Source organism: Passer montanus, unplaced genomic scaffold (genome assembly GCF_014805655.1).
Source record: "Passer montanus isolate IOZ18808 unplaced genomic scaffold, ASM1480565v1 scaffold14, whole genome shotgun sequence".
NCBI classification, from domain to species: Eukaryota; Metazoa; Chordata; class Aves; order Passeriformes; family Passeridae; genus Passer; species Passer montanus.
In genome coordinates, this window is record NW_024360941.1 from 14,856,120 (window position 1) to 14,874,089 (window position 17,970).

The 17,970-nt window shown below is 39.0% G+C and overlaps 1 protein-coding gene across 2 annotated transcripts in view; it reads left to right on the forward strand.

The window, feature by feature from the left end:
- The first annotated feature begins 460 nt into the window (after positions 1-460).
- Positions 461-17,970, forward strand: part of MTMR7 (myotubularin related protein 7) — a 41,676-nt gene continuing 24,166 nt past the window's right edge. Inside the window, exons 1-4 of one of the 2 annotated variants that reach the window (XM_039700073.1) lie at positions 461-834; positions 11,835-11,957; positions 13,520-13,682; positions 16,779-16,936. In XM_039700073.1, coding sequence (XP_039556007.1) covers positions 811-834; positions 11,835-11,957; positions 13,520-13,682; positions 16,779-16,936 — 468 coding nt within the window. In that variant the 5' untranslated portion in view covers positions 461-810. The remainder of the gene's footprint in view (positions 835-11,834; positions 11,958-13,519; positions 13,683-16,778; positions 16,937-17,970) is intronic. The other variant, XM_039700072.1, reaches the window with a different exon arrangement.

The following is a 17,970-nucleotide window of genomic DNA, read 5'->3' on the forward strand; positions in this document are numbered from 1 at the left end:
ATAGCTGGTTAGTGTATGAAAGATGGTTAGAGATACCTGTTCTTTATCTTCACACTGGTAAACTGGGAAAACCATCTCAGTGTCATTTCTTTTTGCTCCAAGAGGAAACACATCTCTGGCAATAGCTAAGGCAAAAGATGGGAAAAGGAATTTCTGGCATAAGGCTGAAAACTGTGTGTCACAGAAAATATTCCCTTGTGCAAATCTGAGGATGCAGCAAAGTCGTGAATTACAGACACACAGATCTTGAGATAAACAAAACTCAGTGCTTCAGTTTCATAAGTGGAGCTTTTGTCTTTGAGCTTCTGTACACGCTGGGCCAGGGAACAAACAAAGCGGGGGGAGGCGATCTCAGACAGAGCTCGCTTTATGCTTCCGAGCTTATCTCCCCTGAAAGAACGGGCAGAGCGATGTGGGGCTCGGTGAGGCAGCGGAGCGTGCGGGCTGAGCCCTGGGTGCCGCGGGGCGGAGGCAGCGGGCGCGGGGCCGGGCCGGGCCGGGCCGGAGCATCCCCGCGGCCCGGGCGGCATGGCAGCTGCCGGGGAGGTGGGGCCAGCCTCTGACCTGCCGGCATCGCAGCGCGGGCACATCATCTGCCGGCAAGCAGTAAATCCTCCCTTCTTCCTTCCCAGCTGCGCCGCAAAACGCGAGGAAAACATGAAATGAAAATATAGTATTAAAAAAAAAAAAAAAAAAAGGAAAAAAAATTCTTTTGAGCAGCAGGGCCGGAGGACGGCGCGGGGAGGCCAGGTGCGCAGGGCTGCCTGCGCCCGCGGGCCGTGCGTGAGGAGCGGGGCCGGCGCTGCCGCCATGGAACACATCCGGATGCCCAAGGTGGGTCCCGCCGCATGCCCGCGGCCCCTCCTGCTCCGGCCCGAGCGAGCCTCGCCCCGCAGCCCTGCGGGCCCCCACGGCCCTCCGGCTGATGCTGCGGGCTGCGTTCCGGCCGGCTGGCCGTGATTCCTGCCCAAGAGGCCCAGAGGTGGGCGCGTTGCTCTGCGGTGTGCGCTTGTCGGGATTCTCGCTCGGTGCCTGTTAACGCAGGCACTGCCCAAGCTGCAGGGATCGGGAACGGGAGCTCTGTTACTGCTTCTCAGACGCCTTTCGTTTGCCCCCAGATTTCAGAGCCGGTGATGAATTGATTTAGTGTTCCTATGCATCTATTTGATCTTTAGCCGACGCAATCCGTCCTTTTCTACAGCTTTCTAAGCACTAGGACTGTATTTGTTTAACGTAATTGTCACGTTGCTCTAAAAAATAAAATAAAAAAAGGATACCGTTTTAACACATAAAAGGTTTAGATTAAAAGTAATAACAAAAAAAAGTGAAACCAGAGCAATATGTTAATTCGAAATGGGGTGGGACATATTTTAATATTTATTTATTTATTTATTTAATAACACAACTCCCTGAAATTAAGAATTTATTTGTATATGTTATCAATAAAATATTAGCAACATATCGAAATATTATCAATATTATCAATTTTTAAAAATGACAAATTTATACCTTTGATCAATATTTAATGTGATGGCATGAATTTGAGATTAGGGCCTTGTTATTTGCCTATCTTTTTTGGCCTTTAAGTGTTAAGATGTAAATCTAGTATGAACATAGGCATTTATAACAACTGTCTTTCTCCTAATCTCATTTCATTACCTGTTATCTCCCTCTTTGGGAAGGAAGAATTTCAGAATAGTATGACTATGTCTTCCTGCAGGTAGGTACAATCAGTGGAAGCTGTCTGTACAGATGCTCCTGACCATTGGCTGAAGAATGCTGAAAGCTTGAATGAGAAAAATGTTGAAAACAAACTAATAATGATAGAAAAATATCCAAAAAATAAATAGTTGTGTTTTCTGTGAATGGAAGACCCAGGAAAGTCCCTGTTGCAGGCAATGGAAACTTATCTGTTTTCTTTTCTACAACCAGGTCCTGGTCCAGAAAATATTATTCTGCATATGTAAAACCCATTTCTGTATCTGATACTGTGAGAAGGCACTGTACCAATGCCTCAGGTCACTGAAAACCTTGACTCAGTGTGGGGTGATTCTGCAGTCTTGGATCCTGGCAGTCTCTTACATTATAGCTATGCTAAAAGGTATCTGATACAATAGAGCAGTTTAAAAGAAATAATTTAAAGGAACAAGGGTACAAAAATCCTCTAAAATTTCCAACATAAATGTAGAAAATCAACATGAGTCACTACTGAAATACTTCATCTCTCCAGTTACTCCTAAATACACTGAAAAATCAGTGTATCTACAACTACCTGACAGAATTGATACCTTTGATTTTTGAAAACCCCTCATCTTAAAAGTCCTTATTGGGGGTTTGGGGTTTTTGTTTTGTTTTATTTTTACGGAATTTGGTTTTGATAATCGGGAACTGAACATTAATGCATAATCCAATGCCTGTAATATAAAAATAGGCAAGGGAAAGCTCACAGTATCATGTATTAGCCTCTGGTGTCACATTTCCTGACTCCATACAATCTTGTCCTGAGAGAAATTTGAGAAGCGACTGCCCTGCTCTGCAAAGGTATTCATCTCAGAATTATGACACTTTCCTGATTCACAAACCTAGCCACATGGAAAAGCAAGACAAATTCCATACTTTGCAAGATAATATACTTATTAATATCTGAAAACAAAATTCTTAGCCCAAATAAAAGCTTTTCCTTCAAAGGGAGGTCTATGTTACATGATGCCCATTAGGTCTCAGCAATTGTTTTAAGTTTAAGTGAAACATGACTGTAGTGATTTATGGTTCATAAATATTAAAATTAATCTGATAAAACATAACAGACATTAAAAAAGCAGAAGGTAATTCCATACCAGGTGAATCAGTAGTTCATTAAGATAACTAGTCTGTGTCAGAGTGACAGAGAGAGAGCATTTAGACTTGGCCACATTCTGCAGCTTCTCAGCATCTATAGTTGTATTAGGGTCCAGCTCTTCCTAGTTCCATTAGTGTCCATTTATGGACCTCTCTGTGTGAGTTAGCCAGAGCTCCTTATAGACAGGATGACACTCTCTGGCTCCACAGCCTGCATGGAAGCAAGCTCCAGAAGATCATGGCTTTCCAAAAATTACCTTCTTCTGTCTATTGAAAAGTTTTGAGTATCTTCCTTCAGTATTGGTTCCTTCTAGCTTCAAGGATTTGTTCAATAAAAATTCCACGTTCACCTTATCCATGCCTTCACAGTAAATCTTGATCACAACCCACTAGATAATTTCAGAGAATTCTGATCATTTCAGAGAAATGTCATCAATGACCCCAAGACCTCTTTCCTATGTCCAATCCATTGTTCATTAGATATGTTTTAGGTTGTTTTTCCTGGAGGTATTCTACCATGTCTGTCTGTGTTGAAGCTCCTAGGTGTCTCCTTTTCCCACACAATGTTTTGCAAGACTCTTCTGGAGTAGGATTTCCCACTGCAGAAGCGGTGCTTTGGGTGCTTTCCCAACAGACTGTACATATCCACCTGCTAACACATTATTTCGTGTGCTGACCACTATTGTTATATCATTATACTCTTGGTAGTAAACTTACATAGGCACTGTATTTTCACAAGGTAAATGCAATCCTATGCATGAAGGCTGTAATTTAAGTTTAAGAGTTGGAAACTGTCCCTCATTGCTGAATAGAATTATATATAATTCCCATACCCTTTTAAAAATTAAAAATTAGTAAACCAGTGACTGACTTGAGTTTGGATTGAACAGCAAGATAATTCAGGATAACTCTCCAAACCCAAAATATGACAAACATCCAGAAGAAAAGAAATCGGCAATACTTCTGAGAAGATATGAAGCATGTTTTTATGAGGATGTGTAGAGATATGATATGTTGTGTTTGTATGTTGGCAGCAGGCCTACTTAAATGCCTTATAATAAAGAACACATCAGTTTATCTCTGGTGTACTAGCTGTCTTCAGTGGGCTTGGCCCAGAAATTCTTTTGGCTCAGTTTTAACAGAATACTTGGGATGACTTGAGTTGCTCGAGTGCTTTCATTTTTGTGATGTTACGGTGAGGTATTTCCTTTCAGTGATGTCTCTCTCAGGCGGAATTTAAGATCTGCTCCCACGTTAATGACAAATCTCTCTACCAGATGTATTGCTTCACAGAATAAATTCCCAGCATGTGTAAATGGGCTGTGTGTTTGCTTTTGTTTTTAATCTATTTTCCATAATTCTTACTTTTGAATAAAATCTTATAACATGTCCTTTTTCACAAAGTCTCCATCAGGAAACCCATGTAATTTATATCCACTTTATATGTAACAATGTAAATGGCAAAACATTTGTCAAGGTGTCTATCCAGATCAACAGCAAAATTGAACCCAGCATGCCCAGTCTTTACTTTCTTTTTACATGTTCTGGGTTGCTGGATCTCCACATTTTTTTAGAGGTAAATTGGCATATTCTACCACTGTTCTCTGTGTGCCTTTTGTAGAGATAAGGTGTGATACTATAGTTATGTTCTCTGTATCGAAGCAACAATTCCTTTTGGAAAAGTTTGATTTATTTCAGTTATGTAGAAAGGTGGCAGCAGTCCTGAGGTGGTATTGGGAAACACCTGAGGACATGGACTAGTTGTTTCCCCCACTGGGAATAGGGAATGGAGTGCCACAGGTATTTCACTATAGTACTGGAGTTTGGCTAAACTTGTGTTTAGTTTGCTACTTAGAAAAGTTAGAGGAGGTGGGGCTGGCATGGCCTTTGCCTTTTAATGGTGTTTTGGGTCATCAGGTTACAGCAAGCACATTATGCAATGTCTTTTAAGTGCCAGCTTGATTTTCTGCTTTTTGAGTGTGATGTGAAGGTGGTTTCTGCACTTTCCTCTAAGTGTACAACTTAGAGCACTGTGTCTTACAATTCAGCTGGTGTTTTCTGATTTCATAACTGTTTTTCATTTCACATAATGGTTAAAAATTGTTCAGCCTGTTCTGGGTCCAGTAATGTTTAATGGCTTCAAATATGTCATTCTACTTCACTGCTTTAGTCAAATGATGCATTAAAACATCTACACTAATCCTGGACACATTTAACTGTGATTTTGTGAGTTATGGATTTTTTCTTATTAGTAAATCTTCTTTATTTAGAATGCAATTTAATTTTCTTTGGTTTCCATCTATTCCATCTTTGTGCTATGAAAGTTTGAGCCCGAAAGATAAATTTAATACAAGTGAGCTTTGTAGTACACTATGACAGAAAATGTTGTGTGGTAACATCAAACTGGACATGGATAAAATGAAAATAAGAACTGCAGAAAATGTCCACATATTGTGGGATTGGATTTAAAATTATCTGTTTGGAATTGTGCTATAAAATATTTGTTTTGAATTTGAGTCATCAAGCTACCTTCTTATTAGTGTGAGTTTCAATTTAAACAAAATCTTGTAACAGCCATTATTCTCAAAATATTTAGTTAAAAATGGTCAGAAGATCACACAGACTCTTATTTTCAATAATGTGACACTCAATAAAGAGGTAGCTGGATAAAGTCACAAAACAAGCTCTAAAAATCATGGGTAGTCATGTATTTTAATTTGTTGTCTTGACATTTATGTCTAAACTGCTAACTCTAAACCTTATTGCGCTTGAAAAATAGTACTGGAAATCATTAAGACAGCATGTCTGCAGGGACCTCTTTGATTTTTTTAATTATTTTTTTAATGCATAGTAGGAGACTGAAGTTGGAATGAAGGATTTGAGAAGTTAGGCTTTGGGGTGGTCAAGGCTGGAATCTCTTAGGCCTGGTGTTAATGGGCCCAAGTGGGTGGTATTTGAGCAATTGCTGTCTGTAAACTAAATGAATGATCTATTTGCAGTAGAAAATGCACACTGACATTTCTTGCTGTGTAGGTGTACTCTGCTAAGACAGGTCCCTACCACCAGAAAAGGAGTCCTACTAATCCATTTTTAATGCAAATCTCTGATGGCCTGCACAGTTGAAATGGCTTGGTACTGCTGCTCTAAAACAGGCAGCTGAGCAGGGCAAGGTTTTAAGCATGTAACAGAAAAGCCTGTATCAAATACAAGAGTTTAAAGATATATTTCTTTTCAGTATCCTTTGGCTGCATGCAGAATTCTTTCTCCCTATATATCTTTTCAGAACCAAATCTGAACAAATTTGGCAAATGTCTTAAGATTTACTGCCTTGAGGAAGCCCTATTTTTCCTAAATTAAAGCTCTTAATTAGGATTTTTAATAGAATAAACTTAGTTGCTCTCTTCTCCTTTTCTAGATAAATGAGATCTAATACAGACTGAAAGAGAAAATTTTATGTATGAGCCTTGTATTACAATGTTGTAATCATATTGTAATGCTCTATTCTCTTGTAATAGGGTCTTGTTTGCTGCTCCTATTATGCAGCTGCTACTCAGGTGTATCTGATAATGTGGTGCTGACGTCTTTCTTTATAGATCTTAGCAGACAAGAGTTTATTTTTTAAGGCAAATTATTAGGTAGTTTGTTGTCTGTCTTACTATTATGAATCATTCATTATTATTTTTTCAGCTCTTATCCTCCATTTCCAATTTTAGTTCTTTAGAAAATTAAACTTCTTTAGATTTTTCTTGAATAGTTTACCCCATCCTGCCAGATTTGCCCTGGGGAAACTTTTTACAATGCATCTCTTAAGGTGTCTTTGCTAAAATTTAATGATTTCCTTTTGCCTTTGTTTGAGTCTTTTGACTTATGCAGCCTTCTAACTTCATAGACTGTGCATTATTTTACTGCACTTGGGAGATCTTTTCAGAGAGGGAAATATAAAAAAGTAACATGCATCAAGTACAGTTTTTGTGATTCTTGCGAAATAGAATAGAAACCACATTAAAAGGCAGCATCAATTGGCAATTCAGTTTTCTTTTATTCTTACTCCAAGATCATGCAAAAAAGACCACTTATTGTATATTTTGTTTAACAAGTACAACACTACTATCTTTGTGTTGGAAAAAAAAAGTAATAGCATTTGGCCTTTTACATGTAGTCTTTTTTCACTCTCAGGAATTATGCTAAAGACATGGATAGCTGGGGTCAGCCAGGGTGAAGAAAACTCAAATGTTCCGCTTGGCCTCAAACCATACCAGCTGTGCTCCTTTTTTCCCATTAGGCTGAGGCTTTTGGCTTTCACAAGCTCTTCCCTTAGCTTTTGTCTGCCAGCAGTGCTAAGGCCAGTGAGAGTCCTGTGACGAATTCCCAGGATGCAGTTTTTTCTTGCTTTTACTCCTGTGTGTAACCTCATGAGGAGAGTAGGGAAGGCTGCAGGAATCCCTGGTCAGCCTAGGAGGCCAAGGGGATGGACAAGAAGAAGTCTCTGTAGGGCTAAGTGTGTGCCCCTAGGGCCCAGCCTTGGCTTTGGGTCAACTCTTTCAGCAGCAGAGAAGTTTGTGGAAATGGCCTTTTTTTGTCCTTGAAGAATCACTGAAACTCATTTGTGCAGCCAAATTTCAAGGTTCTTTATCAGCTTATACATGAAACTTGCTTTTACGGGTTGTGGTAGAGCAATGAATTTCAAGTCACTGAACAATAGAGAAGCTCCTGAGTGAGGACATTCCCTGCTTACCTTTAATTGGCAGCTTTATCCTGGCTGGGAGGGTTTTCTGGCCTTTCTCCTTCTTGGGATAAAGAATTAGAGGAGATTAATTAGTCAGGGCTCCTAAAGGAACGGGGAACACTTGGTGACATGGGAGCTGATCACTTTTGTTTTTGGCTGACAAACAGGCTTTTCAGCTTCTTCAAGATGCTCAGTGATAATGGGCAGGTCAGTGATGACCATGGCAGAACTAGCTGTTCAAGTGTCTTCTACTTCAGGTTAGCTAATGCATGGGAAACAAACACATAGACTTAAAACCTACGTAGTGAGAAAAAGCTCTTTGAGATTTTTTTTTCCTAATTCAAAATTTAATTTTATTGGAAAATCCTACAGTAGAGGCCATTTTGTGTCAGATAGCACGTCCATGCTGCACATGAGCTTTGCTGTGACAGGATGCTCCAGTTCTGGCCAGTCTGCCATACAGCTTCTCCTTTCCCTGCTCAGTCTGAGTCCACAGGCAGAACTGATCCTGTGTTTATCTGAAAATGCTTTCCCATGTAGAACTGTGAACAGCCTGGAATAGTAGCAGTAACTTCTGCACTGCTTTGAGATGCTGACGTGTTTGAAGACATTGAAACAGCTTAAAGTGAGGACGAAGGTAGCATATTCATAAAGCATTCAAAAACAGGCAATGCAGTCGAAACTTATAAAAAAAGTTATTTAAACTAAAAATGAAAACAAATTAGGGTACTTGAATATTTTTAGGAATAATGTTTTGGCACGCAGACTTTTCCAAATACTTTCAGGGTCATATGCTTGCTGTTCTTCCTTAGGTGGGAGTCCCGTTGAAACTGGTGGGAGTTGTGCCTGAATAAAACTTTGGCCCATGATTTTCCCTAATATGACATTTTTTTTCTTGAATGACCTCCTGACAACCTTGTTTGTAAGTCATTTGTCATGTTTATTCTCTGAGTAAAAAGTGCCTTCCATCTGTTCTTAATCTGTGTTCCCTTTAACTTCTATTTTTGCCTCCTTTTTTCTGTCATCTGTGTTGCATTGGAAATAGACTTTCTGGGCAACTTTATTTATCTCTATGTAAGCGGTTGTAGTTGTAGCAGTGAATCTCCTGGTGGTCTTCTCTTTAGGCCTAGACAACCACAGGCATCAGGAAAGAAAAATAAAAAGAGAAAAAATAAAGAGGCAAGAGCTTTGAATTAATTATTTAAATTATGGTAGTTTTACTTAGATGCCCCTCTTTAGACTACTTTGGCTAATGTTTTCTTTCTAACTCCTTGTGGTCTTCCAGCTCTCCGCTTTACAGACTTGTGTTTTCCGATCTGGTCTCTCACAACAGCTGTTCATTTCAGGTGAAGCACATGTGATGGTCTATGCTTTTTCCTGACACGTTAGTATATACATAATTTCCTACATTCTCCAATAAAGTCTACAGTTGTTTTGGTGAAAAAGTGGAGCATTGTTTTATAGGAAAAAAAGAGAAAAATAATTATTATGTCTTTCTGATATAAATTTTGGCAATTAATGCTGATTTCTCAGCATGCTGTGACTTTTTAGATAGAAATAATTTCTTCCAAAGCACTATTGCTCTGTGTGCTCCCCTCTTGTGGAAATGAACATATTCCCATTCCCTCTATTCCCAGACTCTCTAGGTTTAAAGAAACTGCTGGACATGTCTTTCTTTTCATGACTGGGAGAGTGCAGAAGAAGAAAGAAGGCTCATTCTCTGAATCCTTTGATCAGCAGAGTGAAATCTAAGATTGAGCGATGTCTCATTATACTGATGGACTAAATTTATATTTATTAAATACAAGATAATGCACATGGGGGGTAGATCTTAACTTGTGTATGCAGGCATGACTAAGAGTTACAGTTGCTGGTTCTAAAAAAGACAAGAACAAAAAAAACCCCAAAACTAACCCAAACCCCAGCTTTTTCAGCAGAAGACAAAAAAGCAAGCAATGTTTGAGAACTTTTAAAAACTAAATAAGAAGCAAAACAGCAAACATTGCCATTCCATTACATAATCACAAGTGTGGAAAAACTTGTCTGGAACAGCTTCCATAAAGGTCACAACTATGTAAAGTTGGGCTCTTCACTCTTGGAACATGAGGGAAGGATCTGTACGAGCACATGTGGCACAGAACTGGTGACAGATTCAAAAAGAGCAGGAGGAAGGGATTTTATTGTACAATGTATAGCTGAAAGGTGAAGTTCACTCTCACAGGGTGTTACAGATGCCAATAAGTTACAGATATACAAAATGTTATTTAATGAAATGAATGGAATGTAAACACAGTTATGGCTATTAAAAAGTGTGACCTCATCTTAGGAAGGCCCCAGAGCTGGGCTGAGATCCTGAGGGAGCATGAGTACATGCCTGCCTCTCTCCCCTCAGCTGCTGCAACTGTCTGTTCTTGAGAGATGAACTGCAGGGAGAGGTGAATTCTGATCTCTGTGCTGTAGCCACTGCCTTTGCTTTGATGAAATCAGACTTACCACACAGCTCTTACTGCAACTGTTCCTGTTCATTCAGATCCAACCTTTAATTTATTTGTAACTCTGTATTAAAAAAAAAAAAACCAAAAAAACCAACAAATCACAACCAGAGAGGAGCTTTGTTGGTTAGCATTTTTCATTCATGGGGCTGTGATTGATGAGTGGGGAAGGATGTGATCTAGGAGGTCTGGAAATTCATCCCTCAGCCCTGTCCTGCTGTGTGCATGCCTGCTTTGCTTGTGTTTCATGGCCCATGCTAGCTCACTTTGTAGGCTGGGGTGGGTGATGAGTGCCTTGTGCAAGATCAGTGCCTGTGCAGCAGAGCCCTTGCTGGCTGGGCTGCAGTGTAGGGACCTTTGTGTTCATCCAGACAATGCTGATTTTTATTGGTTTTGTGGGTTCCTTTCATAAATGCACTGCCTACATTTTTCTTTTGTATCATCCCTCCTCTTTTGCTTGCTGCTCAGTGCGTGCTTGGTTAATATTGTATTTCTTCCATTCCTTCTCAAGCCAATATATGACCTCTGAAGTAGATGGCCCTGGGAAAAGACTTCATCCATGCTTTCTAGCAGGCTTTTTTGTTTAAATAAATAGCTTTATTTTTGTTTAAAACAGATTATAACTGGCCTTGAGGGAGATGACTCTGCTTTAATAATGGTTTGATTTTAAGCATTTTAGTACTAAACTAGCTTATTCTCATTTTAAGGTTTTCTTCATTCCTGTTTTTAAAATAGTGCAATGTATTTGGAATACACATTGCAAACATGTGATTGTCAGATGCTGGCATTCTGTTTTTCAGGAAAATCAACTAATAATAGTTTTAAATCGTTTAGTAGGAGATCCATCAAACCCATGGTAGCAAACTGGTAACTGTTTTGGACAGGTTTTATCCCACTGAATATCCAGCTTGTTGATTTTTAAAATTATTCTAGTTCTCAGTCAGAAATCATGGAAGCCTAGAACAATTTGTGTCCAAAGGGACCTTAAAGATCATCTAGTTCCTACCCCTAATAGGTGCCTATAGCACATGCCATATACACAATACTAATGATGTATGAGTCACAAGCTGGTGATCTGAGAGTTAATAATGTGTTATAGACTCTCCTGTTGTCAGGAGTGCATCAAAGGCAGAATGCCCATTTTGTGCCCAAGGTGGGAGAGCAGTGGAAGTGGAGCTCTTTAGTCCCATTGAAAAGTTACTGAAGGCAAAAGCTTCCAGTGGGACCTCTGCTGTCAGCCCTAACAGGAATGTAGGGACCAACATCAAAATGTTTCTTTTTAACTATTTTAAACTCTTTTAACATTGTTTTAAATCTTAACAGAGATTTTCATGGGAGAAATTTGCCTGATTGAGACGCATTGAAGAAAGACACTCTACCAGCATTATCTCCTACTTGTTATTTAAATTTAGCTGGAATGGCTTGAATAGAGCTAGAGTTTAACTGAAGGACAGGCCCTGCCTTGCTGTCACAGGGTTTTGGTAAGATGAGATCACAAGGAAGAACTTAAGTGAGAAATTGTCTTTGGAAGTGTTAAGTAACAGGTTTTTGGATACAGAGGTACCACAAGAGAGGGGAGAAAAGGAAAGTTAAGGAAGATCTGGAAATAAATTACATAATCACATTTTCTCATATAGTTATACTTCTTTGATATTTAATGTTGTGCTGAAAAGAACTTTGTAATATACAAAATGTGAACATTGGGCTCTCACTATTGAGCTTCCTGTCATAGCCTAATAATTCCCTTTTTTTTTTTCCTCTGTCACTTTTTTGTATAGGTGGAAAATGTTAGATTACTTGATCGTTTATCTTCAAGAAGAGCTGTGGTGGGAACCTTGTATTTAACAGCTACTCATGTCATATTTGTGGAGAATGGTTCTGAAACTCGCAAAGAAACCTGGGTATGAATTTTTATTGTTTCAGTTGGCTGCAAGTGCATGGCACTTTATTGATGGTGATTTGAAAATTACTTCCAAAACACTTTAAAAATAGTTATTTTGTTCATATGGATGCTTTTATGAGGGTGTGTGAAGTTCTAGCCTAGTATTTTCAAAAATTTTCAGTGGATTCTGGATATTATGGTATAGTAAGAGGAAGAGAAGGGCCTTCACTGTATGAATACCAGATGTGATTAACTGAGGAACAGTTGCTGTAAACTGCACTGTTACACCTATCATCCAGGAAGAACTGAGGGGAAATGCCTTGGATGTGAACTGCTTCCTTGGCTCTGTCGATTCTTGGCCTTCTCCCTTACTGCTAGCATTGAATCAGTGGTTTTGTTGGTTTAACACTCTCATTCTTTTTATAAAGCGTTATTTTGAAATAGCTGTTTTGATTGATTGACAACATATATTGCCTTTTCTTGTTGTTTAACACCAGCCATTGGCCAGTGGCCCCACACAGTCACTCGCTCACACCCCCAGCCAGCAGAATCAGGGAGAGAAGCTAAAGGGTAAAAGGTAGAAAATGGGTTAAGATAAAGATAGTTTAATTAGGAAAGCAAAAGCCACACACACAGGCAAAGCAAAGCATGGAACAAATTCACTGTTTCCCATGGGCAGGCAGGTGTTCAGCCATCTCCAGGAGAGCAGGGCTCCATCACATGTAACAGTGAATTGGAAAGCTGAATGTCATCACTCCAAGTGTGCCCTGCTTCCTGCTTTCTTCCTTACACACTGAACATGGTGTCACATGGTCTGGAATATCCCTTTGGTCATCTGTGGTCACCTGTCCTGGCTGTGTTTCCTGGCCAGCACTGCAGTAGGCCTTGGCTCCATGTAAGCAATAACAAAGCCATCTCTATATTATCAACCCTGTGTTCAGAGCAAATCCAGAACACAGCCCCATGGCAGTCACTGTGAAGGAAATTAACTCTACCCCAGCCAAAACCAGCACACATGGACACATATAGGTACAGCTGTTGCTTGGTGTCATTCATCGGAGAGTCTTTTATGTAGCTTAATTATGCAGCCCTTGTCCCTTTTTGCACTAATGAACTCCATCTTCCTTTGATCCCGCTATTCATGACCAGATTTTTATTGTAATGTTTAATCTCATTTGATGCAGTATTTAAAATTATATCAGCATTACCATTCTACCCATGAGGAGGCACAATATTTTAGCCTTATGTAACTGATGCTGGTTCATCTATTCCCTGTGCAAATAGATGAAAAGAGCTTTGACAACCACTAGCTTACACTAAAGCAAGCAAACAAAAAGCTTTGGATAATGTGAGCAGGCTGATGTTTGAGCAGCTGAAACACTCCAGAAATGCCTCTTTGCAGGTGATGTATCAAGCTGCTTGAGCCTGAAGCTGGAGATAGAACCAAACTACAAGAGGAGGATCATGAGGGTTTTCTGAAAGAGTAGTGGAAGCTACTGTGCCTGCTCTGCCACATCATTATAAATGTTTGCTTTTCTTCTTAAAGATTTGACTAGCATAACTCTTTCCAATTACCCTCAGGTTCTCCACAGCCAAATTTCCTCTATTGAGAAGCAAGCCACCACTGCCACTGGCTGCCCATTACTGATCCGCTGCAAGAACTTCCAGGTCATCCATCTGGTGATCCCTCAGGAGCGAGACTGCCATGACGTTTACATATCTCTGATACGTCTGGCTCGACCAGGTATGGGAAGAAAACAGCACAAAAATCAGCCTTCATCCTGAATAGGGAGAATTTAATGGAAGAAATGTACCTGTGCATCTTTGTCCCTTGCAGGTTAATAAAAAAGGTTCAATAGAGATGTGTTATGAGAGAAATATTGATGTAATCATTTGTAGATCAATGAAGAAAGCTTATTATAACAAGCAGTTAATTCCATAAAGTATGACATGAACTTGTATTTAAAATAATACTCTAGGGCATCATGTACCATAAAATATATTATAAAGATATATTGTGTGCAACTAATTTGCTGGATGACTTGTGTAAATGTAAATTTAGGAGAATATTCTAAATTCAGGTAAGTTTTATGTCCCTGTTGTAACAAAAACTTTACAATACATTTAGTGGTCCTGTCAAGATATCCATTTTGATGTTTTGTGCTGTGCAGAAATTCCTTAAAATCAGTGAAAGACTTAGCAGCAAGTAGTTGTTTTATTTCACTGGGCTGCCTGTGTTTTGGCTTATTATTGTCTACATTCTGAATATGCCCTGTGTGTTTCTGAATTCAGTTCAAGATGCTTTTGAAACCTTTCCCCTTTTCAATGAAAAACCAAATATTGTATCAAAGCCCAACATTTGGTTGCCTACATTATATTATAGCTCCTCTCTGCACTGTGCTCTCCTAAGACCAAACTGACAAAGCTTCAGGATTGTTTATTTTAAACTAAGACTTTATAAATATAACACCAGCTTTGGTTTTTATCATTATTTTAACAGCATGCAGAGAAATTATCTGTTGCAGTCTTTACAAAGCTGACAACAACTGGATTTAATTTTTTTCTTGCTAAGAGAGTACCAATTTTATCTACTGTGTAAAGGGGACAAAACTTGCACAGTCAACCAGCACAGCTACTGAGCTTTATAAAGCACTAATAGTAGTAGTAGTACTATATAACTGTCGCAGAAGTAACTTGGTAAGCTAGGTGATGCAGGGTGAAAGTAATCAGAGAAATTTAAAACAATTAGAAAAATTCAATCAGTGGTTCTGTTGATGAAAATCTGGATTCATTCCATGCACCTCAGCTGCAAGTACATGTTCATGTATGCTGGAAGGCATGTGATTCTGTAATCCTTTTTCTTGGAGGCAGAGGAGGTGTGCGTGCTGCTATACACCAGAATAATGAAAGGAAGAATAGCTGAGGACCCTGAATACCAGTTCAGTGACTGACTGCAGTGGACAAGAAGGTCTGAGGAAAGAAGATGCAGTAACAGCACTGCAGAATTAGCTCTTTGCATAGTTTAACTGCACAGCAGTTTTCCTTCTCCAGCAACCGATCTTATTGTGATTTGAGACAGAATATGTTCTTGCCTACCTACTCAAAATTAGAAGGCTCTGATTCAAGCTGAGTCATTTGTACCTGACAGTGCTCTTCCCTGTCATTTTGTCAGGGCATGAAGCTGTACTTCCTTTGGATATGATGGTTACTCAGCATTAGAAGGTATTTTTTACTCCACAAGCAGATAATTTGACCTATACAGGCTCTATTTTCTATTCTCTGCCTGTTCTTTTCATTCATTCCTGAGAGAATGTTACTCATGTTGTATACCAGCTTAAAATGTTCTATGCTATCTGATGTCCTAGTTACAGTAAAGGTGGAGGTTATGCCTAATTTTATTTTTGCTAGAATTTAAATAAGGTCAAGCCGTCAGCTGAATTTGACCTTTTTGCTTAATTAAGCCATTTTGTAAAACAAGCTGATCATAAGATACTACATATTTAATAGCAGGATTGCAGATGTTTATGGAAAAATTACTGAAAGATTGGGAAAGGTCCTATAAGTACTGGAAAATATGTGGTAAGGCACTGACTACTAATACTTGAACATTTCTGTTACTATGTGCAGATACCATCATATGGTAATACTTATAATGTTGAGGATACATAGTCAGATTTTTAAAGGCTTTGCTTGTGCCTGTGGACCACAGGTCCATTGGAAAGAAAATCCAGATGCTTCTGACAACAAAGCAGTGAAAACAGGAGCTCAGATTGCTACTAAAAGCTCAGTTTGGATTTATGGATTGTGATGGAACTTTAGGTTAACATGGGAGAAATAAACGAGACTGTCTTCCTAATCTGTGCCATACAGAAGTTTGAAATTAGAGAATACAGGAGTTTAAACTGCTGGAAAATGTGGAAAACATTCTCTTCTTTCTCCCTACTCAAGACTTTGTTGATTTTCAGTATGTTCCTGTTCAGAGTTAACATGAACATCCCAGCAACAGCTGCAATTCAATGGCAGTGGTGTCTGGCTGCCACTGGTCACCAGGATTAGGATTAATTAAATGCATATATATGCCTAAAAAGTTTCAAAACTCTAGCACCACCAAACTATCATATATGGTATGTGGTTGTGGGGGACAGGTGACATAGCTGCTTAAACCACTTCCTGGTCATGATAAAATATTTGATGTAGCACGTGCATCTTTTATGCTATTACATCATGTGCATCTCGAATGCATTTGCTAATAATTCAAAGACAGAATTTTGCAGTCCACAAAACTGATTTCATTGGATCTATTGGAAAGCTTCCTAATTAGGGACAATGACTACTGAGGTTTTCTTTTCATTTTTGGAAGAATGTTCTGCAAAGTCCATTGTTCATATCTTTTTTCTTTGCCACAGAATGGATGTTACATTAATAAAGGGATTTCTAAAATACCTCTAGACAGCAAATTCTTTTGAAGAACGAGTGCTTACTCTGGCACTGGCTTTAGTTTTCTCTGGATGAAAGCATTATTGCTGACATTTTGTCTTTGTGCCAGGGAAAGTTTTTACAAATCTACTGAAGACTAGCAGAACCGTATATTTTAAGTAGCACTTCTCTTAAGGCACATGCATTGCAACATATACAAAAATAACAAAAGAGCATGTACTTTCAAAGTTTACTGGACAGTAGATATAAAGCAGGAGATGTGCTTTTGTAAAGCAAAGTGTACTCTTTGAAAGGAAGCTGCATCACGGTCCATGCCAAGTGCTGGTTTTGAAGTGTGATTTCAGGATGAGAAATCTGAAGTCGTTTACCCTTTCTGTTTCTTTGCTTATGTTTTTTTCCCCAGTGAAATATGAAGAGCTGTATTGCTTCTCCTTCAATCCAAAATTAGATAAAGAAGAACGAGAGCAAGGGTGGAAGCTTGTGGACCTCAATGAAGAATATAATCGGATGGGTGTTCCAAACAACTACTGGCAGATTAGTGATGTAAACAGAGACTATGGAGTAAGTTGTTGTGATTTTTCTGTCACAGAGGCTGTCTGTACAACAAAGCAGCAGCCTGATGAGGACCACCACAGTGCTTAGTGGCAGTATCTCTTTCTGCTCAGTGCTGTATACACATGTAGTAAGGTGCAGTTACTCTACTACTTCACGTTACTCTACTGCTTCACATAAAATGGCACACAGTAAGTGAGAGAAAGGATGGGTCTTCATTTAACAGATGTGGAAATGAAGAGCAGAAAACAAGTCCACTGTATTTTAAATGTTAGAGTTCAGCTGCCTGGGAAGAAGCTTAAATCATACCTAAGGTTATACGTGTGAATAAGAGTTTCCCTGATGTGTAGGGCTATGTAAAATTACTACGTAGTCATTTTAAGAAAATTTTAAAAAATTATTCCAGATAGAACAATTGGCAATATTTTTTTCCTCCCTGGCTGTTCCCACACTCCTTTTGAAGCATCTGTGATTGACTGCCAGTGATTTTCATAGTGATCCTATATGTCATATATCTTCGTAGCTGCCTGCTGTCCTGCCTCATTCGGTCTTGTACGATTGAAGTTTTTAACCTTTTAATGTTAATTAATTGTGAGAAATAATAACCAATATATTTTTGAAAGAAGTTTGTCTATGCACTCCATTGGTTCTGTTGCTGGAACACATCCATGTTAAGGAAGCACTGTGACATTCTCAGAGAAGACTGAATGTGCTATCAGGGTTTGTTTTCTTTTTGTTAAAATGAGTGGGAAAAAATGTATGATCTCTTTTAAGATAAAGTGTAGAAAAAATGTCATGATGAATAAAATCCAGTTCACCACAGCAGCAATGTAACCACAAACCCTTCCTTTCCTTTCTCTTTCATTACATATCTCTTGACTCAGAAAATAATTTCTTCCTGGCCATCCTTAGTGCTTTAGTCATCTCAGAAAGTCAAAGGGAGATACTGAATATCCTTCTGACCCCAGTCAGAATGCTACAGACAATATCAGGAAAAGGGAGTAAAAACAGGATTACATCTGTGGTCTAACTTGTCTTCACAA